Source organism: Excalfactoria chinensis, chromosome 6 (genome assembly GCF_039878825.1).
Source record: "Excalfactoria chinensis isolate bCotChi1 chromosome 6, bCotChi1.hap2, whole genome shotgun sequence".
In the NCBI taxonomy this organism is placed as follows: Eukaryota; Metazoa; Chordata; class Aves; order Galliformes; family Phasianidae; genus Excalfactoria; species Excalfactoria chinensis.
In genome coordinates this window covers 29749054-29772865 of record NC_092830.1, presented here as the reverse complement: position 1 = coordinate 29772865, position 23812 = coordinate 29749054, and the positions used below count along the sequence as shown (strand labels likewise).

The following is a 23812-nucleotide window of genomic DNA, read 5'->3' as shown; positions in this document are numbered from 1 at the left end:
TCTGTGCTAATTGATTTTTGTACAGTTGTATTTATCTAATTTGAGCAGATTTCTTAGGTTTTTCATGATTATTCTTGTGACTAAACAATATTGGGATGATGCTGAGGCTGGGATAATGCTTCTAGTCAACATCCATAGAGCACATCAACTTCACCTTTGATCTATCTGTTATATGTTTTTACAAAACATCCTGAGAATCTTCTCCTGCAAGCTGCATCTGTATCAAGGCATTTCATTTGACATGTTCACCTGAACAGAGCCTAAATCCTAACCTTCCTCTCATCCAGATGGGTGAGCCAGCTCAATATTTTAGTTAAAGAAAAAGGAACTTCAGTGCCTTTTTAACACACAGAAACACGCTATCTTGGCTTTTGACTGCGTAATCCTTCTGTCTGAAAACAAGAACCCAAGTATATTTCAGAGAGATCATATTTTTCATGTGGTTTATGGAACAGTTATAAACTGGGACTCCTAACTGTGATTCCCAAACACAAAACAAAGTCAAAGGTTACAGCATATGTTTTTGCTTCAGCTTCTCCAAATTACTTGCAAATGTATTCAAACACAATATGAGGAGATACGTTATTTTGTTGAAAACAACAGACTACAGAGTGCTGCAAAAAAGGCTGAGGTACCTCAAGCATAAACATGGAAAGAATACATTGGTTCAGAAACCCATAAATCCTTATTTGAATCTGCCAACCTGAAAGCCAAGTAAGGCTCGAAAAAACTATTTTTCCTAAATGCTATGTCTGATTAAGCCATACTATTAAATGACAGCTGAACTTTAACATTAATATGATATTATTTAAATAACTGCATCTTTTTTTTTTTTACACTAAAATGATGAATGATTTTTGGACAGCTCAATTGACATAAAGCAAGAAACCCCTTTAATGAGATTTGACAAAATGGAGACATATGCAGAATATTTGTTACAGCTCATGTCGCAGGGTTCTTCCTGGGGAGACTTGGGCTGGGTTCTATCTTTTCCTTCTTTCTTTCTTTTTTTTTGTATTTTAGTTTGATTGTCTACGGGCACTGAACCATCCCTTTCAATTGCTGCTTTCTTTCTCCGTGGATTTTGAATTTAGCTCTTGTCATTTACATATTACTCTTAATCAGAGAATTTTATATGTTAGTTCGGAGCTGGAATTGCAAGAAATCTGTGGAATGAAGGCATCAGGTTCAGTCCTTTCAACCTTTGTCAACTGGGTATACAAGGCACTAACAAAGACATTTGTCGGAAAAGGCTTATATAGAGATAAAGCTTGCACTACAGAACAACTTAATATATTCCAGTTTGGCAGTTTTCCAAGACAAGTGATAAATCTACAGCTCTGCTAAAACTTACTCTAAAGCTAATTGCATTGACCAAACATGCATTGTAAAAGAGAGCAATTTCATAGTGAACTCTTCTGAGGATGCTATATACCCCTTTAAAACTGTACATTCATATCACCCCACAACATCACCTATTAGAGTGAGGCACATCCTCATTAGGAAGTTGAATATACATGCAGAAATATGGACATTACACCTAAGTCTGAGTGCTGCTTCTCTGTGTGAAGAGGACACATCCAGAGGTGCCACTCAAAAAATCTGCCTGGGAAAGTATTGACATAATATTTAAGGTAGAGAGTAATGATGGGTGACTCCCACACTGCGATCCCACACAGATTTTTAGGATGTCGCAATTTTTTTTTCTCTCTGTATTATCTAGCTTTAATGCCACAGACAGTTTGCATAGAATCTAAACCTTGAACCAAACAGGCTGAAAACACGGAGTTGTACAATGTGTCTGCTTATTTGATTCAAACAGAACTGATCACCTTAACCTTTTCTCTGTGTATAAATTCAGATAGCTCCGAAAAAACGACAAACTTTCTCACATCCAATCTAACAGCTTTAAAAAAAATAAAATGAGAAAATCTTAAGAATACTCAAGAAAAAGGAATGCAGGAAATGATCATCAAAAAGCTTAATTTTAGAACTCACCAAAAAAGCCCAAATACAAAGAAACAAAGATGAGAAATGATTGAGCAAGGGGTAATCCCTCAGGCTACAGAAAATTCTTTCCATAGCTGTGATAAAGCCTTCTATCTAACCTGCCTGCTTCATTATCACAATTCATTTGAAGTAATTCCACATAGCAGCCCAAGTAAAAAAAGTCAGGTAAGTCAGCAAAATGTGGAGGCTGAATGAAAAGTAAAAAGAAAGGCACAGAGGAAAAGAGGGGGAAAAAAAGAAAGAGTGGAAGTGTCCCTACCTTAGCCTTACCTTCGCAACATCCCTGTCAGTATCCTGGAGCTCTTCCCCAGGTTTGCATCTGTTTCTCTAAGCTGGGGAGAAAGAAGTTCTGTTAAAATTAAATGTCATATGAATGCCATTTTGTACAAAGAATGCAGATTTCTTCTGTCAGTTTGTGGACTTCAGTTTGAGCCTATGACAAACTCATGAGAAAGAAAGCCACCAAAGTTCTGAAATTTGAAGAGGTTTTGTTTGGGTTTTCACTTCCATAGAGATGCAACATGTAGAAGACAAGACACTGAGGCAACAAAGATAAATCAGGATATAGAGGAAAAGCCTTATGAACAATGTTTTGAGGGTAGACATGTTTGAAACTTGATGACTCCCTCAGATCCCTTCCAACCCAAGCCATTCTAGACACTATATAGATTGCTATCTGTAATGGTAATTCCCTTTGAGGTGCACTACGTACATTGGTTATGGACATTAGGGAGTGCATCAAGGGATGAAGAGATAGCCATGTGCTGTGTTACTGATGCTTTAAGAAAGGAAAACTAAACACATCTTTCATTGTTTTTCAAAGTCATCTGTTTAAAGAAAAGGCAATAATACAGAACGGTGTCATTTTACTGATGCTGTGTTAAAAAATATACCCACACTGTCCCTTAAATAGAAAACCTGTGACCTTACAGCAGTGTTTTTAGTACTTTAATAGGACATAGGAGAGCTACATGGACTGCTTAACTTAATTAGCTGCACTGTTTTATAGTTCAGAAGTCATGCAAAATAGGTAAAACCACAACAGAATGGAAAGCAAAATTGGGGATACTAAGTGTATGATTATAAAGAAAATGAAATTCATATTAAAATAGACCAATAATTTTTGTTCTTCTTTGAAAAGAATTAAATGCTTCTATTTTTGTGCTTGTTAATATCTCACAAAAGGCAGTCTAGAAATTATGAGCTACAGTTCACACAAAGAATAGTGTTTCTTTCCTGTTGCCACTTTTGCTGGTAGCTAATGGAGAGACATCTTCGAACTTTCCAGAGAACTCTGAACCAAGGAGACATCAAAATGAGCAATAAGGGATAATGTAATTATTGTCAATTACAAAATAGCAGGAACCACCATTTCTGATATGCCTCAAAACACAGCTGTGTGTACATACATAAAAACATTTTTCTTGTAAAAGCTGAATATTTACCTTTTCATTATCAAATCAGATTGAAAGCATTATCTGAATCATTGCCTTATTAGTGAAGAAATTTTGTTGTAGAAGACAAAATGAATCTTGTGTTATAAATCCATCGAAGCAGTAACACTGCCAAGAAAAGCGGCAGCCTTCCAATAACAAATCACCTTCACCATAACAATCCACAATTATATCTTGAATATATGCATAGCAGCAATATTAAAAGCAGTTGCTATTCTGGAGCCTAATATTGTAAATGTCTACTACCATATTTAATGCTTATTATGGAAATCACTAGTTGCATTGAATGGCACATAGCCTTTATGTATAATTTCCTCCTTGTTCTTGGAAAAAGTACTAAGGAAATACCAAGCAGAAGCTGAGATGGGATAACACCAACCAAGATTGCTCTTAGCCATATTGTGTTCAGTGGGAAGGCTTGCACTGAGACCAGAGCTCTGCATTTATGTGGCATGAACAAATATGAGCATTATATTCTGGGAAGGTCATTCCCTCATTTTTTTCCTAATTCATCTAGATAATTCAAGCTCCAGAAAAGCTGCTTAACCCAGTTGGACACAAGTAAGAGGAAAAAAACCCCATGACAATAATTTCTAAAAGGCTCATAGGAAACCAAGTTCTTACTTGTGCTGGAAGGGAATCTGAAGCACAAATGTATGCTCTACATTAGTCTTTTATCATTCATAAAGATGCATTTAACACTTGGGGCTTCTCACAGAAAAGTAGCTCTCTCCTTTTTACCGTTATATGTTTGATCCTAACTTTCCTCTCTTGCTGCAGGATTCCACCTGACAGCTTGAATGAGTTCTGATAGTTAGGAGGGGAAGTGGAACCTTGCAGGTGTGATAAAGTCCTCTAAGCAGGACAGCCTCACACTTTCATGGCAATAAAAAACAAAAACAAAATACATCACAAAGTAAGCAAAAGAAATGCTAACGTAGAAACAAACGTACAGACTCACTTGGAAGATCCCAAGAGTACACTAAAAAAACATACACCCATAAACATCTTCAAGTTGTAAGTCTGTTTTTATTTAACACTGAATTATCTGATGGTAGTTACTCCATCATGTCTTTACCAATACCAGTGCACTGCAGAAGCCAAAGAACCAGCAGTGGGCAAAAATCTGAAGTGGCATAGAATGGCAATTTATTGCTGCAGTAAAACCCTTTTGAAAGATGGTTTAATATAATAATGACCGATATACATGGTGTGCAAGAAAGCTTTTAAACATAGCAATAAGAAGAAGAAAAAAGGAAGGAAGATGAGCAAGACGCATCCACTGATATCCTGTCTACCCTAAACACATTTTAATTTTAGGCTTTGTAAAAAGAATCTTTGAGAGTCCTGCATGGTGTAGTTAATCTCTCTGGCTCTCATAGCTGAGCTTTTATCCTTTCTCTTTGGCTTAAAAAAATAAGAAACAGTTTAGGGAGTTCCTCTTTTATGGTTGTTATTATACATGTAGTTTCCCCTGGACACCATCTTAATTTATTCCGAATAACAGCAGTTATTTCTTGCTTTTCTTTTCATTCAAACATTTTACTCTGCAGACAGGAGCAGTCAAAATATGTAGGTTTAACCAAACTAAACAGACACTATCATTTAAATTTTGATCATAAGAAAAAAATTATATAATTGTTACAAGATTCAGCTGCTAAGAACTGACCATTGTGTCCAGGTTTTTAGATGAGAAGTTTGTTCCCCAGCTGAAACGATAATGCATGAATGTACTCGGTGTAAAGCTATTATACAGTGATAGAACACCTTCTGCCCTGGTCCTTACAAAACCTCCACAAAATGGAAAACTTGGAAAGTTATCCAAGATCATCCCTGATGTTACATTTGAATTCACAAACAGATGTGTTACTCCGAATTCCCCAAACAAAATAGCCCAGTGGCACACAATAGGATCTTGGAACTTGAGATCTTCCTCTTATGATGAGATCTTTTGCAGAACTGTGAACAGATGCACTTTCCTAGAATACTCTTAAAATTTCCAAAGAAGAAATTTGCTTTTCATTCAGAAGGCAAACAAATGCAAAGTTTATGCTATGAACTATGTGTATATGGAGTTATTAGAACTATGCTTCCTCTAACTATCATGAGGATTTTTTTGATTCAGCAGAAATAGATACACATTATCCATTTCATTGCTCAGGTTTTATTTGTCCATATAGAAAAAGAAAAGCATCTCTGACTTACCAGTCACAAGGGATCGAGGACTGGAGAGGAAATGACACAGATTTGCCTGAACAACCCTTGGTAAATGCTCACAATCCTTTTACTTAACAATTCAGTTATACTTAACGTTTTAAAGTAGCTTATGCCCAGAACTTTAAAAACCAGCTGGTACAGCTGACAGAAAATGCCTCATTAAAGCTGTCATATGGGGTTTCACCAATCAAAGCTATCCAGGTAAAGAAACTCCCTGGGACAGATCAGGGAGTTCTCTTAAGTGGTATTTGTGAGAGAGAGGCCTGTGAGAGACTTAGCAAAATTGGACACTCAAGAGAGCATCTGATCAATGTGTCCTGGACAGAAAGGCTCAGATGCAGTCACGACTGGTTCTGGGAGAGTTAGCAGAGCTGGTAAGATCTTTCCGAAACTCTGTGAGCAGAGATCAGAGTCAAAGGGTCAAATCTTTGAGACTGAGGTTCATAGATGTTATATGAGTTGGTTGGGATGGGTTATTGGGCATCTTCACTAAATTCTACAAAGTAAAGATGATTCCTGTAGAGGCAACATAAGCCAAAAATGACAGATATCTTTCTGACTGTAGTGACAGAGTGGCAGTATAGGAAACTACAATACAGAAAGACATGTTGATTTTACCTATGTAACACTGAGAAAAGGAGTTATCTATCACATACATCCTCATAAGGCAAATAAAACCTGAGCAATGAAGATGGCTCTACAGCTATTAAGAGCAGCAGATGATCAATTATTTTCAGCTAAATCACAGTATGAACTTTGTTTCATAGAGTCCAAGAAGTCACTGCAATGGACACTATAATAAATCCTTCAAAGGACAGAAAGAAGATCTGATTGTGTGTGATGGCAATGACAGAAAGCTTGCTTCCAGCAGTGTGTTTGGTGACTTCAGTGTGACTCCCTAGGGAAGCCCATATAAGACACTTCCTAAGTGCTTTGCTGCAGATGGTGATTACATCTTACAATAGCAGCTGATTTATACAAAACTAATCAATATGCTGGACTATTTTTTGCATGCACAGCAAACTTGCCTAAAGCGAATAAAATCTGTGACCAGCAATTATTTATTATCAAACTTACCCTTTCCCGAGCACGCTGGATCTTCTCTCTGTCATGACTGAGGTTTTCCAGCATCTCCTGTCCAATCTGCTCTGCATTAAAAAATCAAAATGCAAATCATGAAAAATATAGTTTCTGACTGTAAGGCCTCAAAATGCCAGGTTAGATTGTAACAAAGCTATTTAAAGAACAGCAGCACTTAATACATGTGATAGCTTAATCGCTCCTCCTAACTGCAAAGAGGACAATATCATTATTTCAACTTTTCCACACAGCATAAAACTGCAGGAGTAACACTCAGACCAGAAGCTGTCCCCTTTCCATCTGTCAAGGTTGCACAGGGTCTGGAAACCAGTGCTAACCTTTGGTCTATGGAACAAAGACACAAAGACTTCTAAACCTGCTCTGAGTGCTGGGAGCTTGTGCTGCCCACACGCTCCTTACATCCACTTCTTGTTTTAACAAGGCAGACAGGAAGCCTTCACTAAAACAACAGCAATCCTTTACTTCTGAATATACTGAGAAGTCATGTAGGAAGCAAATCTTTTTCTATGCCTCTCAGCTTTTACCACTGTAGCTTAAATGAAAGTCATTTTGAGCTATGCCCAGTTACTGGTGTCTATTCTGCTCCATCATGTAGTATTTCTGGCAGGACTGGAGATGCACTGCAATGGATCTGCTGATGTCTGTACCAGCAGACATTAATCTGTCGGCATCACCATTTGTTTACACATGGGTTGCCTGTTTCTGTAGCTCATGCTAAACTAAAGGTTGCAAAATTATAGCAGAGAGAGGAATCCATGCCTCAAGACAATACAAGACGCCAAAACTTTACTCTTCAAACAGCTTCAGTCAAATGCTCCTCTTTGACTGAAATAATAGCAGCTAATATAGGAAAGAGATTTTAATCTTCAAAGCTCTACAGGAACATTAAGAAATCTTCCCTATATTTCCCTGAAGGAGAAAACGAAGTTAAATCATTCCCATTTACAGGTGCGGAAGCAGACACAAGTAGCTGAAGCAGCCGTAGATTTGCCTCAGGACACATCGTGAGTGTGAGACATGCACGTTTCAGTTGGGCTACTGAGAGAGCTCACCACCTGAGTGAAACCATAAAAGCAGGCTTTCTTCATAAACAACAAAAATCACATCTTGCTTTTGCTCTGGTGAATGATTTGGATGCAAAATGCCATTATATGAGGAGATATGAAAAAACAAATTGGTAAAAAGAAAATCACCAATATATGAAAGTAGAATAAACGATTTCTTTTTCCTTTTTTTTTTCCTTTTTTCAACAGATACAGTCCATTCTCAGGGAATAACCCAATTAGAATCATCCCAAACTTTTAAAATCTGGGACAAGTGATTTATTTTCCTAAATGCATTTAACACAATATACACACTCTGTCAGACGAAGTCTAAGGAAATTCACTGCATGTATATTTCTCTATCTGTTGCCAAGTACAGCACAAGTAAGATAAATATTTCCTCAGATATCTGACCACAAATTGACATCCTCATTATGCTATCTTGTCCCTCTTGGCTTGCTGTGCTTCACTTTTAGCTGTATATATAATGCCTCCCAAAGGTGAAATGTGGTAAGATTGTGGTTATTGAGTTAAAAAAGCTGAAAGGTGCCGTCCAGCTATACAAATGGTAGACTACAAAAGTGATTGTAAGCAGAGCTTTGCCTATACTTGTGTGCCCTAGCACTTACTGGATGAACCCTTATAGGTTTATTCTTATCAAAGCACTTAAAATACTGGCATAAAGAAACAGATAAATGTATTCAGAGTATTCTAGGGGAGAAAAAAACAAAGCAAAATACATTAAAATATAGAGGAAATCAATCAACAAATCACAATACAAATTGTAGCACGAGGTGAAATTACAACAAATACTTATTACTAAAAATTATACCTATGGCTGTGCAGACAAGGAGCACGAAGAGCGCGTTTTCCTTCAGAGGAATAATTCTAAAGTAAATGGCTACAATGGCTTGGCATTTCGCAAACAAAGCTTGGAAACATCTTTATAGGAAACAGTTCTATTTTTATTACACCAATTTTAAGCAAGTTACTATCGGTTGTTTTTTTGTTTTTTTTTTTTCATCTTCTTCCTGTCACTAGCAAGTTCACACTCTCAGCTTTTTATAATGATTGAGTTTATTTTCCAGCCATCAATGTGACAGCAGCATCAACTGTAAGTGAGGGTAAAACACCGTCACTTTGACGAATAGTGTATTTTCCTCTCATTGTCGATGACTGAAGACATCAATAAATAAGGAAGGAGAGCATGTCAGCCAGAATATCACAGAACGAATTGTTGATATGACACTTAGGGATTAAACCTTCAGCCATGAAGTTCAACCTAGCAGAAGGGTCTGAGAACTGAGATGGTTGCGTTTCTTCCCAGCAGCCTCTATAGATAAATAATTGGATGGATCATCAATTTTACAGGAGCAGCTTTACTCTACATGCACTTTAGCTGATGATCTTTGGCCTTTTTTGGGCTAAAATAACAACATAAGTTGAACAAAGAGATATAACAGAGGTAACATAATCTCACAATAAGTTCGCAAACATAAATTGACACCTTTATCTACAGATCCTTTTCATACCCTTGTTCTGCTCTCAGAAAACTCACTGATAACAACAAAAGTTGATTTTTTTGCTGGAAGGTCACGACAGTCAAATAAAAATATTAATAAATGAAGAAAATTCAGACTCATAAATGACATGAAGACACATCTCCTCACTTCGTTTGCAACTGAAGGTGCTCAGGACTGGAACAAAGCAACATTGCCCCATAGTAAAACTAATTACAGGCTTGATAGCATTGCTATCACTTCTCAGGTTTTCCCAGGACTCTGCTGTTTCAATGCCAGTTAAAGCCTTCATGTGGCAGATTTTTATACTATATGGTTCCTTCCAGATTAGTTACAAAACAAATTGTTGATGATGCTACTACAGTTATATGAAAAGGAAACATTTCTAAGATATACTGTAGTGCATATGCATGAAGTAAGGCCAGTACCCGAACTGCTGCCAGTGTTACTTCAACAGAATCATCTCAGTGCTAAGTAGTTGGTGCTACCCTTTCTACCTGAAATTCCCAAATTGATGCAGAAAATCATGTTTCACAATTGCAGCTGAACTACAAAAAGCAGAAGGGTGAACGCATTCATGTCCTTATGATCTGTTTTCTGACAGACAGCAGGAATGTTCAGTATAGCAATTATCTCAGTCTTAAACAATGTTGTGATGAACAGAAAAAAAATTCTCAAGTCCATAAACGTATTAACAAACATCAGTCTTAAGGACTGAATGCCAAAATTCACAGCTGCAACTACACTGCACCTAGGAAGGTGTTTGAGTGGGCCATAGGAAACCAGCTTTTTCAGGGCCAAACACTTCGATAATAATGAGATGCTGTGGGTCTCACACAAACAGTGTAAGTCTATAGTGCAAAAAAGAACACAACCCATCTCTCTTCTTAAAACACTGAACCCAATTTGAAGAACGAAGATTTCCCTAACTGAAAAACAAACAGATGCAAGCCCAAATTGTCTCCCTTCCTCTGTGCAACAACTGAAACATGGCTTTCAGCTTTTATATTGATATACACCCAAAAGACAACTATCATTTCCAGCAATGCTTTTACACCTTTGAATATGCCCTTACCTTGGAATTTGCATGTAACCTACATGCAGTATTTATTTATAAGTACAAATCATAATTATTTAATATATGTTCCACCAAGCTTGGTTTGTAATACTTACACACATATCAAGGATGCAAGATAAGTAGTACTTGACTAGTTTTTTCTTTTTCTTATTTTGCTTTTAGTTGTTTAAGTATTTACAGCCAAACTGATTTTGAAAGAGCCTTTTCTAATCACTTCTTTCCTTAAGAACAACTAATATTGAGTAATAATAATGAGTAATGTCAAGAGATAGGAATGATGCAGAATGAGCCACTCCAGGCTTTTGGATAATACACATGCATTTTAATTAATTTTGATGACAGAGTCTGCATTTTTTCTTTTCATATGAAAAAGAAAAAGAAAAAAAAATTCAACATGGTTTAATAAAGCACTTTCCTCTCAAATTGTACCCTGTATGTCTGTACATTCTTACATCAAATGAAAGAAAACACATTTCGTAAGAGGCAGCTGAAATGCTGATACAGTTTAAAAACACTAAAAAAGGATTACAAACAACCAAATCATGCAGCGGATGCCTGAAGTATGATTTGTCCAATCTTGTCTTATGCACAATGCATGCACGTGAGCTATGCAATTAGAGGTGGGAAATCACAAACTAATTTACACTGGGAAAAGGAGGTGATCAAGTTAAAATCAAGAGGAAATAAATAAACTCAAAAAAAGCCCCAAACCCCACAACACCGTGTGTCATGGCAGAGGGTATCATAAGAATGGATAACATCTACACACCAAGCTCTCCAGGCTTGCCTAGAGAATAACATCACTGGGGAAACACACTTGCACAGAGACACAGCTTGCTGTGAAGGCAGAGCAAAAGCATATGGAATATTCTTAGACATGACCTAGGCTGGCACAGGTAGAAATCCAGTAAATACATTCAAGGCTGGGACAGTTTTTTTTTCCAAAACACTGTCACTCTGCTCTGGAGAAATTAAAGGTTTAGATTTTAGGAGACTAGAGTGATTAATCATTAATGACAGTTTCTGGGAAAAAAAAAATACAAAAATGCTAGGAGGTGTTAAATGCTCACTGTTCAGAGGTGGCAGCAAGCAGATTTACAAACTTGGAAAATATATAGCGTAGGAGTCAGAAGAATTTGGGGTTAAGTCAAAATGCTTTATGCTTCTGACAGCAGAAAGTTAATAAAGAAAGTGATGACACATCTTTATGTGTAGGGACACAGGTAAAAGTCCTATAAATTTACAAGCTCACAGTTGATGTATATTATGTTGAACCGTCAATATAAGTAGATACAAAGGGGTTTAGATCATTACAGTTATTAAATGACAAATATGGGTTAGTACAAATAAGTAAAGGATGATATAATGGCTATATGCCGACAGAGAGAATGTTTGCACAACATTAATGGTGAAATGTGAGAGCTGCTCAAATGACTCCTGAATCTGCAACAAAGAAATTAATTTGCATGTTGGTCACCTAATGTGAGAAATTAGAAATTAGCTACACGTCACAGGGACTGGTTGGTGTCTTCAGGAGAACTGTTGTATCTTACAAAGAATACTGACAGCCCACAGCATGTACTGAGGACATCCAGCACTTCCAGAGCTTTCAGAAATACAATTACTAGAGAGGATAAAATGAGCTGCATTCTCTTACTGCGAAAGCAATGAAAAAAAACCAAAACACTTAACAATATCTCCACCAAACTTAAAATACAAATATTTTTCTAATGAGAAAGGTTTCTATATACAATAATGGATGTTGACAATATTCTTTGCATTGGCCAACAACAAAAGGGTCTGCTAATCACGAAATGAGGGGTGCCAGAAAGAAAAGCATCCGGAACATCTAGCCAGAACTCAGCACTGTGCTTTGTTCAAAATAAGGAAGATAAGATATTTGAGGAAGACGCCACAAATCTTTAAGAACAAACTGGGAGCGTTTCATAACCAATACCTCTCATGGTCCAGACCAACTTTGTCCTTCTCCAGGGGAAAAAGAAAAAGAAAAAAAAAAGAAAAAGACAGATGAATGAGAAGAATATAAGAAAAAGAAAGGAGAAAGATGATAAATGACAGACCCCGTAAGTTCACCTCTAGTAGCCTTTTCTTTTTCTAAGGTTTCATAGCTTTTCTGAAATCCTAACTTACATCAATCTGATGGTATAGAACCACTCATTTCTCACTAACTGATGTATTTTTTTTTCTGTCTACTCCCGTCACCCATCTAGCTGAGCTCCCTCACTAATATCCTCCCAGCTACGTTCACAGGAGGTGACAGACTTTGATTCCCCTGAATGTGTCTATATTGAAGCCCAGACCTTGTTCCAGCCGTGCTCAGCAAGGCTTATCCACTCCAAATCCCTCCCTTCACTTTTCTTTTCTTCTTGCTTCGAAAAAGTTCTAAGGCAAAAGAAATCCTTGCTCAGTGCATCAAGATAAGTAAACAACTTGCTACTCTCATTTCAGTCACATATCGAAGTGAAGTTGGGAACCAGCCCTCAGCATCCTTTCTTCCCTCTACTTGAAGTGCTGTCAGGATGGGAAAAGTCTGCTCTTGCCCTGAGCAGTGGTGCAAGGAGTGGATGTTGCTTCATTACAGCATTGCCAGTCTTGAACTTTTCTGAAGGTAATTTAGCATTGGAGAATATTAGCAATGATTAAATCTAAATCAAGTTGCAGAAACATACCCTTTAAAACTTGATTGACAAACCATCACTTAATTAAAACTACAACTCCAAACAGCAACAAGACAACAGGGATCTTTGGTTCATCTAAATAAGGCTGAATTCATAGTCATAATTTAATAAAAAAAAAACACTCTACTCAAAGCAGTGCAAATAATTACTTTGGACCCTGCAGTACTCCTTACTTCAAAGACTCAAGATGTGTAGGCACAGACTTGGCAACTTAGGCTATTGCATATGGCAGCTCAAGGTCTTGAAAATCATGAAGTTGGCCCTACCCTCTATAGCTGATTTACTCTTAATGCAATAAATACATTTCAATAGACAGAGTTTAGCACAAAATAGATGGGACACACTCTTAGCCAACACACAAACGGCAAAGATAAGAAAATACATAAATTGTTGAAATATAACTTAAAACTGAAGCGTGGAACAGAATATATCTAAAAATATTTAACTATGGAAAGACCCCGCATACAGCATTTAAACACTGGAGAGAATAAAGTTCGCTAATTATATCTGTAAGTACTGGAACTTTTTAATTTGTGGCCCATTAACATAGCTAAAACAGTAAGAATGAGGTTCTTTGCAGCATCTCTTTTTGGACCCCCCCCCAAAAAACAAACAAACAAACAAACACGAGAAGAGTGTTTTCACTTCGAGAAATGGCTACTAGAAGCAAGAAAGCAATGTCAGCAAATGAAAACCAAGCCAGAGCCAAATACAATGACATACGGGTTTGTTCAGATTTCCCCCAACATCCTAACGTGTCAGGTTTACCCTGGATCCACAAACTGATGAGAAAGTCAGAAAAGATCACAGCAGGAGCAAGAAGTTTATACGTGTTTGATCTTTAGTATTTCCATAGACCTAAAGAGTGTTTTAACCCACTTTGTGCTGTTTAGCAATTAATTTTCAATCAGAATGGTAGTATCTCTTGCTATATTCACATTCATATTTTAAAAACAAAAAATAGAAAGAAAACAGCATCCAGAAAAAAAAATAAATAAACCTAGAGAACAATTAATAAATAATGCTTAAAGTTACTGACCAAAAAGTGTAAGTACTGTGCAAAAATAAAGCATTCTGAAAACTATATGTATTATATGTATAAACTTTCTTAAACATTGCAAGGCCCACAAAGCAGGTGAACAGCTCAGCAACCTCGAGGCTGGCTTCAGTGCAACTCATTCTTTGAATACGAATTAGCAATGGGTAATCGCAGCATATTTATGAGGCCTTTTGCCTGGTCCTTTTCTCCAGTGAATGCTGTATTATTCATTGCGCGTGCCCTGACCCCAGTGCGCTCCTGTTCTGACAAATCATACTTGATTAAGACAAATCTTTATTAGTTAGCTAGTCAACTTCCCCATTTATCATTTGCAAATCCTATTCTCCTTTTCGGGTACAGTAGAAGTAACTGAAACCGTTTTTTCTCCAAATAAAATGAAATGCTTGTTATAGACAGTAAGTGCAAATAGGAGCTTGGAAGACAGTAATAGATGATGAAACAAAGGTTTAACAGGCATAAATTACAAACATAGCAAAACTCTAACACAATAGCTTATTTTAGATAGGCTGAGGGAACATTAATTAGCCCATCCTTTCAGTGCTTCCTATTTTCCCACCATCTAAATCTCTCAAAATCTCAACGCCATAAAAAAAGAACTGCATTGCAAAGTTGGAGGCTGAAAGTACAGAGGTTTAAAACAGAATAACAAAGAGACTGCTGAGTAAAGTTATTGTTCAAGGTTTCTACCAAAACAAACAAACAAGAAAATTTAAAGGAGGCAAAACAAATTCAAAATTATTCATGACGTTCAAATTCCCTTTTAAATGTAATGTTTCTCCAAAGACGTGGCAATTGGGAGAGGAAAAAACCCCTTAAAAACTATGTTGGTCTATTCAGCAGTTAATTTACAACTAGGAAAGCTTGTGATGTCTAGCGCACATGAGTTTTGTCATGATGGTTTTACTTGCAGAGAAAAATCTTCCTTTCTTCCTTCAGGACTCTGGAAATCTTAACTATTTGGAAACAGAGGACAAGGAGTAAAGCTCTGAGGTTCAAGTATTGCCCCAGACTTTTGGTCTGTTCTCTGGAGGGACCTTTTTAAAATGTCCATGGCACCCAACTCCTTGCTGAGATGTCTGCTACAGAAATTTTGACTTGCTATAAGGCAGTACAGGGAAATACATCTACATGATGGTGCACAGTGCACAATCTAGATACCACAGTCAAGTTAAATGCCCATTTACTCCGTAGGTTTCATAAATAAAAGTAAGAAAAACATTATCTTGAAAACATGAGACTGTTATGAGGAGAGATCATGAAAGACGTTTCAGAAAGAACGGGGGCAAAAGCACCCAAACTGGGCAGAAATGCAGCACTGAAGCAATGCTGTAGAACTGGTGGTAAGAACTGGTCTAAGGAGACACCACCAGTCACACCTGGAAAAGTGAAAGTTTATAGAGAAAAATAATGTGGCATTTTGCATGTCTGCATTTTTGTTTGCTGATGGAAGTTTAGTGTTGTATATTTTACTACGCTTTGAGTCTTCTATTTATCCATAATTTAAATGCCCCAATTAGAGCCCACTCATTTGAAATATATAGTCATTTAAGACCTGCACCTACAGGACCAAACATTAATGCAGCTGCTTACACAATGATTTTCTTACAGACTCCTGTTTTCCTCCACTCAGATCAGCCCATGTTAAGTCATTTTTCCTCTGTTTGTATTTTTATTCTTACCCTGCAGGACCAATGCAGCTATGGATTCTTATCCTTTTTCACACACATCAGCTAAGTGTTAGTTATTTCCATCCACAACATTGCCTTCGATTACACACAGAGTAATGCTGAGAAAACCACTACCTCATTAAACCCACAGCAAGGGAACAGAAGGAACAATGAAAAATACCTGATGGTCTGGCAAATCACTGTTATCAGGAGGTATATAAGAAGAATCCAGACTGATTTTAAAATCCAGGCTGAGTTTGCAGGGTTATATATAAAATCTCTGCTCTTGTACTTGTCAACCAAAGATATTTCTTCTGGAAATTGATGAGATGGAAATAAAGGCTTTCCCATAATACAATTTTTTATAGCAATCGTCAGAGCAGAATTATATTTTAGTATCAAGTTAAGCTCTTCAGATGGCGTTTAAGAGGCAGACTTGCACGAGGCCTTTATTGCATGTAGGCATGATCTGTTTCTAAGGGATCCTTGCAAGGAAAAAAAATGTTGAAAAAATGAGTTTTCAGTAAGTGTCTAGGATGACAAGTGTGATTTTTTTTCTGACGGAGGAACTCAGCAACACTTATGCTTGCTTTTGGCATCTCCACACTAGACTACTGCTTTATGGTTTAATTGAGGGCACACCTGGAGACAACGAAAAACAAACAGCTCCAGAACAGACCAGCTTACTGTGTGGAAAAGTGAGTTTTTGCTTGGACCTGTCTGAAGCAGCTGCTTGCAGTGCTCCAAGTGCAATCCCAGCTACTGGAAGCTGTCCTTGAGGCCCTTGGTGGTCTGGGCTGGGGCTACCAGACACTGCTTCTCTCTGCTAGGTGTTACTGAGTTGCCATCAGCAGGGATGCATGTGCTGGATGTGCTCGAAAGAAGCACTGGCCTCTGAGCAGTCATAAGATGTCATAGGCCCCCTCACTCCTGTTGGCCCCAGACCTGTCAGCGTGCAGGACATGCTGGGGGATGCAATTAACAATTTCGTAAGGCAGCAGCAGGCCAGTGTTAGTGTTTATTTATGTGAATAAGTCTATACTTCTTTGCTGGAGGTTTTTTGTTTGTTTGTTTGTTTGTTTTTTGTTTGTTTTGTTTTGTTTTGTTTTTTTCCTACTTAGAGGACCAAGAAGAGCAAAGCAGTCAGACCAACAGCCCCTCACCTGGCACAGCAAAAGGACTTTCTGGATTTTCTGTCATGCTCAAAGCACAAAGAGGTCAAGGCCAGATGTGGGAAAGGACCAGGTCTGCCAGCTTCAGTATTCACAATGAATGGCATGCCACCTATGGGCAGGTACAATCCAGCTGACCAGCCTCACTCATCTTTCTTAGCTACATCCATGGCCATTTTCATGCTTTGTTCCTATTTTGGAAATGAGTTGAAAAAAAATATATATATATATTTAAATATTTTTGAAAATTTCTCGCAGCAATCTTTGCAAAAGGGGACATGAGAAAATTCCCCAAGGGAATATTTGTGCCTTTTTCTCCGTTTCTTAAATGGGTAAGAGGGAATCCAGCAGAACGTAATATCTACCATTAACAAGACTGCACTCCTTTGGAAGGCATTCAAATATTGTATGTACTTTGTGAGGTATGCATTTTCTCTATAAGTACCAGTCTGAATATTATTTTAATTGAAAAAAAAAACCAAAAACCAAACAAAAGACCACACACAAAAAAGCATTAGGAAGTATTATCAAAATGCAAACTGAAGCAACCCACTCTCCTCAACTACAGGACATTGCATTTAATCCCATAAAGGATTTCCAAATTATTTGAGCAGCAAAATATAATTATCCCACGATCTGTGAAACTGGTAAATTATTGCGGCGCAATGCTTTATCGCAAAGACTCAGTTTACAACCATAACTTTGCTGGAAATTCTCAAGAAGTGTTAAACCGATGTCAGTGTCTCAGTAATTTCGCAGTTTAAAAACAGTTAGAAATGTAATGACTACACTGCACTTGATTAAAGCATTTACAGCTCTAATCAAAAACTGACAGCAAGATCAAAGATGTTAACTTAAATCTCTCTTCTAATTATGTTTAAAATGCCACACCTCAGGCCTGTCTCTCCTCTTCTTTTTCAAACCAAATTCTGCTTAAGAAAGATCTAACACTTCTTAACAGTTCATTATCCAATAAAACTATTCAAAGCTTAAAAGCAATCTACACAATTAGTCAGGACCTCAGGGAGTCCACCGGTAGTCTTTATTACAGGGCTTCATATTAAAACACCTTAATTATATTTGTCAAATGGATTTCATTAAAACCCATCGTCACTTTAATTTTCATATTTTGACAGTGCTGGCATAGCATTATTACCACCTGCCAAGCTACCAACTACAACAAAATTATCAAATTCCTTCAAATACTAAGCACGTTTTTTTTTGCAGCTGACCAATGATTTCCCTCTTTTTGTGAATGCACCATAATTAAGAGGAATAATTAAAGTCCATATTGAAGCAGCATATACACAAGTGAAACTGTGCAGTGCATCTGCTGCAGGTGTGTAAATAAGAACCTATACAGATACCTGGTTGCCAGGAGCACATAACACAAAGGTAGGACACATATACTGAAGTGCTTCTGAATAATAAAGCCAAAACATCAAACAGAATGAACTATTATTTAATCAAATGACAACTATGATGACTTGAAAGCAGAGGACATTTTAACTTCCACTCATTATACTGTCATTTCGACACAACAGATCTGGGGATTATGACCATATACTGTAACCACAGTTTTATATCAGATATAACCCTCTGAGGTTCCACTTGTCTTTAGACAATCACACTGAAATATAATTAGAACAAATTACTCATCCTCTCTAATACGCACAGTACCACTACAATGGCTTCTGATATTTATGATGCATTCCTAATGCAAGACTTGTATTCTATTTTATTTTTTAACACTCAATGACACAGCAATCAACAGTTTTAGACAATTATAAATAATACAAAACTAGGTACTGGCATCTGTGTTGCAATGCAGTTTGGGTTCTTAATGTCATAGGGGATATTTAAAGAAATATTTTCCCTTTTTTTCTTACTTGAAATACTGTACAGAAAATGGAAAGAAAACAATAACTTACCAGTATTGTGCTTATATTTACTGAGCTACATTCAAGCCTGATTAACTCCATGTTCTTCTCTGAGCATGTGGATGAGGTGAATTTGGCCCACAACAGATAAAACAATGGCATGCAAATTGCAATGGGGAAAGAACAGAGAATTTGCCTTTCTTTCATATAATCATAACAAGAAATAAGAAATGAAGAGGTTTCTGCCATATGTCTGACACACTTCACTGCTTTGTACGAAGGTCTCGAGAGTAATGATCTCTGTGTGTTATGAATATTTTAAGACTTACTAAATGTTCTTGGATTATTGTGGGTAAAACTATGGGATTTTAAAGAACTAGTTTAAATGACAATTAAATATTATTCCTGCTTAGGAAAAAATGGGTAATAATAATTTAATGTAATATCAAGGAGGAAATTCTCAGCCTCTTTCACATCCTATTACAAGTTTTGGCAAAGCAATTCTTGAAGACATGCTGGGTTTTACTTTATTTTTATTTCATTTTATTTCTTTTTATTGTTTTAATTGCTTCTGAACTAGAAATAAGTAAAAGAATACTTACAAGCAAAGGACTATGAGCTGAGCACAGATCTTCCAGTTTTTGGCAAGTCATTTGTTTCTGGCAAGTCACCATTACTTTCATACTATTTACTCTATCTGTCATAATGTTTCTGCTAGAGTCCCACCAAAACAAGCAAGTGCTCACATAGTGCTTTGCTCCGGCTATCAGGATATCTTACAGCAAAATAATCAGAATTTTCAGGTGCCTACCATTCAACTTCAAACTCCATTAGACTTGGGAGCATGCAGAGATTTCTCTTAGAAACACCCTACCTCAAACCCAGAGACAATGCAGGACTTCTGCAGCATTTTGAAAGCAATCTCACCCAACCCAGAGTGTTGGCTTGCTTCTGTTGAGATGGCAAGAGCCCACTCCTCTGCTAAGTGCAGGGATGGATGGACGGACAGACCAAGAAGCTTCCCAGACCACTGGTAAATGTGTATTAAGGATGATTATTTCTTCCATCATTGTTTTAAGGTGAATCTGAGGAAGGGGTGATGGGAGAACAGCAAAAGGATAGGAGGAGATGGTGGGTAAAGACATCTTGCATGAGCCCTTCATACAACAGTTCATGCTTTCCCTCTTGAAATTTCTTCCCCCTTTGCACCCAGATTCTCTTCTTCCTGTGAGCACTCTGTAAGGCTCTGCTTTTGGTTCCCTTCCTGCATAGATCTGCAGTAATTTACGCCTGGAGAATCTCAGCACAAACAAACTCAGCTACTACTTAATAAGTGACAGATTTCCCCCTCTGCTTCACTACCATTTCCTCTCCAATCTATCTCATTGCTTAGCCTTCAACTCAAATTCAACAAAGCACAGCAGTTCCTTGTCCTCCCAACACATCTCCTCTCCATCTATACTCATTAAATGCAACACGATCATCCCCTTTTTCACCCAGACTCAACATCTTTTTTAACTCAGTGCTCTCATTTCTGGGCAAGCTGTCCGATTCCTTCTGCCTAACATTTGATATGAAACAGTCTGGTCCCATCCATTCACCTTTCTAAAACTCCCATATAGGCTCTCACTTTTTTTTTTTTCTTTTTTTTTTTTTTTTTCTTACTACATCCTTTTCTTCTCTAGCCTGGACAAAAATCTCTGGTATCACAGTAAGACAGGGCACCATTACAAATATCTTTGTTTAGTTTTCAGCACAATACTGCTCGTCATTTTGTTTCTAGCCACGCCATTGCCTCTCCCTACTTCAGCCCACTTAAACAACAGCTACATTTCTTCCATAGCCAACTCCATGTTGCTTCACTTCTGTCCTTTGCCACCAGCATATTAATTTCTCTTTCAACTCAGATATCATTCACTTGTTAAATTTTCACCCGAGCCCCTCTGCACTTTCTCCCATGTTGCCACTCTTAACTGTAAGGAGCAGACCATAAAAAACTCACCACCTCATCACACTCCCAAAAGCTCTTATCTGGCTTTTTTGTCCATCAGTATACCATACAGCCATCACTACAACCTCAGCCAAAATGACAAAACTTCACATTATGTGAATTCCTAAATTCCTGGTGCCAGAATGCATTCCTAGCAAGCAGGAATGAGCATCATCCATGACGGAGCAGGAAGGTACTGTTAGAAAGAAGTTGTCATCCCTCATCTTAACTGTTGCAATGGAGGTGTGACGCCGAGATTTATGGTGCACACCACATTACTGTCAGACCTTACTACTTTAAAACAGCCATTATCCCCCAGAAGCTATTGACAAATATAATGTAAATCCTGTTATCATGAGTGAATAATTTATCAAATTGACATTATTACTAATAATTATAGAAAGCGTTTCTGTTTCTCTCTCTTGACAAATAGGAAGACAGCCACGTTTCCCATTTCAGCTATGATACACAAGGAACAATTCAAAGTGATGCTTGTCCCTGGCTGGCACACATTCTTTACTATTTGAAGTTTATTTGATAGAAATGAGGGCCTACAGAACCCTGCTGACATCAAGTCACAGAGAGCATATACATTTATGAATACTGCATTTACTGCGCTTTGTATGCAATGTTTGTTAGGTCTTGGTGTTGAAATCTCAGCTCTGAATCTATCTTGAAGATGTCAAGGATGTGTTGTGAGCTCTTTCTTTTTTCCCACTTACCAAAACAAACAAAAAAACCAACAACATCACAACAGCCTTTCCATCTTTAATTACCTAGATCATATTATCTGTTTTATTTGACATCTTATTATGGAAGCTACCAACTTTTTTTTTTTTTTTTTTTTTTTTTTTTTCCTTTTCTTTTCTTCTATTTGTCTTTAAATGGAAGGAAATGTGAAGACAGAACTGTCCAGCTGGATTAGACATTTATGAAACCTATTGCCAACAGTGAGCTGTCACAGCCAGCAATCAAATGTAACCCTGGCGAAAAAGAATGGAGACTGCTGTGAAGAGATTTACTTAGAGGAAACTCTCAAATTGTGTTTTTTTGGTTTTTTTGGTTTTTTTTTTTTTTTTTTTTTTTTTGGTCCTGATTCTCCTTTCCTGCACCACTTTTTGCTGCCTGTTGCTTGAAGCTTACTGTGGCAGTTCAACACTGCTAAAGACCTGGCAAAAAAATTGTGATTCTCCTTCCAAAAATTAAACTCCATTGAGTTGTGAAGTAGGTATTAGCAAACAGATCTCTACAACGTTCCCAGGATTGAAAAATGAGCAACTATGCAACAGAAGGGTAATATTTGTGTTTTGGCCTTATCTGTTCTGCAGGATACCTACGCTTCTACGAGTCTCTCCACTAGAAAGTAATAGCCATGCTACATAATTACTTTCCAGCAATGTCGCGAAGACTTATTAATACCTATTTTTAAAGATTTTTAAAATGCACATTATCTCTGATTTATATACAGTCTTAGTTTTAATGCAACATACAAAAAATAGGATCATAATGCAGCATACTTTGTGATAGATGTATGTTTTACTCTTAACAAAAAGCAACTTTTAGTTAAAAAATGCAACGAGTGCTACAGAAACAACAGTAGATTCATATACTGGATAGATATAACAATATTCAGCTGAATAGTCCAGTTTCATCATTTGGGATTTTGAAAGTCACTGTAGTCTTAAATTTTAGCCAGAAGAGAAAATTTATAGAATACTGTCTAGTTTTCCTCATTTAAATTGAATCAGCCATTACAGTCAGCAAGCTTCCGACCCCACACAAGTAAATAAAAAAATCTGTATCCATTCTAATTTAAAAACTCTAATCTTCATTAAAAACATAGTTGATTTCATTAGAGTTCCAACTATTATATGCTGTAATGATTTAATTGTGCCTATTAGATCTACAGTATTCCTAGAAATGGAGGAGTTGCAGCTGGAGGATTGTACCGCTCTATTCCAGGTAGAATAAATTGTGAAGGAGAAAAGAGGCAAGATCTCAAACCATGTATTCCAATATGACAAATAACTTTTTCCTGGGCTTTGCTTTTGTAGAAATGAGAGAAGCATTTAACTCTGCTGCTCTGCAAGTAGCTGGAAATGTACTGCATATTTTAACAATGACATCAAATAACTTGCTAATTTAAGATACGTTAGCCAGCCATGTGTCCTAGTGAGAGACAATGCATGAGCCCTCTAAAGTATCCACAATACAGAATATGTTCCTTGATAATATCATTAAGGCATGATGACATGTAGCAAGCGATTGCGGGCAAAGGTCAATAACCTGATCCATTTATACAACGAATGCCTGTTAAAACAGTGTTTAAAGAACAATCGAATGATTGATGACCATAAGCTCTGTGTTGGCCACGATGTGCCGCATGCACATCCAGCATGTTCTGCAAGCACCACACGTCCCTCTTCTGCTATGGGTTGGACTGGGGGAAAACCGTGTTCTGCTAAAACCAAAGTAAAACTGTTAGACGAAAATGCAGAAACAGTAATTGAGTTAACAAAGCTCTGAAGGCAAATTTGTTAGCGCTGGGCAGTAAAAACAGGCAATGCTTCTGATCCAATTGAGCAGAGCTCAGTTTGGAAATGAAATGCTCAGGGCAGAATTGACAGCAAGCATCCTCTGAGCTCCATGACACAGTGGGTGAAAAAACAACAACAAAAAAATGTGACCATCCTACAGATCTCTACCGCTGGTTTTTAGAATACTTTCTTTCATTTTTAATTCAAGCAGATGTATAAAAATGCAGTTTCAATTGACATACATTTGAACCCAGCCAGCTTCAAAAGTCATTGTCAGAATTCACAGGCACTATTTGTTGTGTTGTTTAAGAAAAAAGGGAGGGGGTCATTTCCAAAATACTTTTGTTGTTTTAATCTGCCAGCGACCATTATTCTATCAACAGA

At 37.2% G+C, this 23812-nt stretch overlaps 1 protein-coding gene across 4 annotated transcripts in view; it reads right to left on the bottom strand.

The window, feature by feature from the left end:
- VTI1A (vesicle transport through interaction with t-SNAREs 1A) overlaps nucleotides 1–23812 on the bottom strand; it is a 246194-nt gene that overhangs the window by 94047 nt on the left and 128335 nt on the right. For 2 of the 4 annotated variants that reach the window (XM_072339582.1, XM_072339579.1), the window contains 2 exons: nucleotides 6759–6829; nucleotides 2281–2342 (listed from right to left, as the gene is read on the bottom strand). In XM_072339582.1, coding sequence (XP_072195683.1) covers nucleotides 2281–2342; nucleotides 6759–6829 — 133 coding nt within the window. Of the gene's footprint in view, nucleotides 1–2269; nucleotides 2343–6758; nucleotides 6830–23812 lie in introns of all 4 variants that reach the window. The other 2 variants (XM_072339580.1, XM_072339581.1) reach the window with 1 other exon arrangement.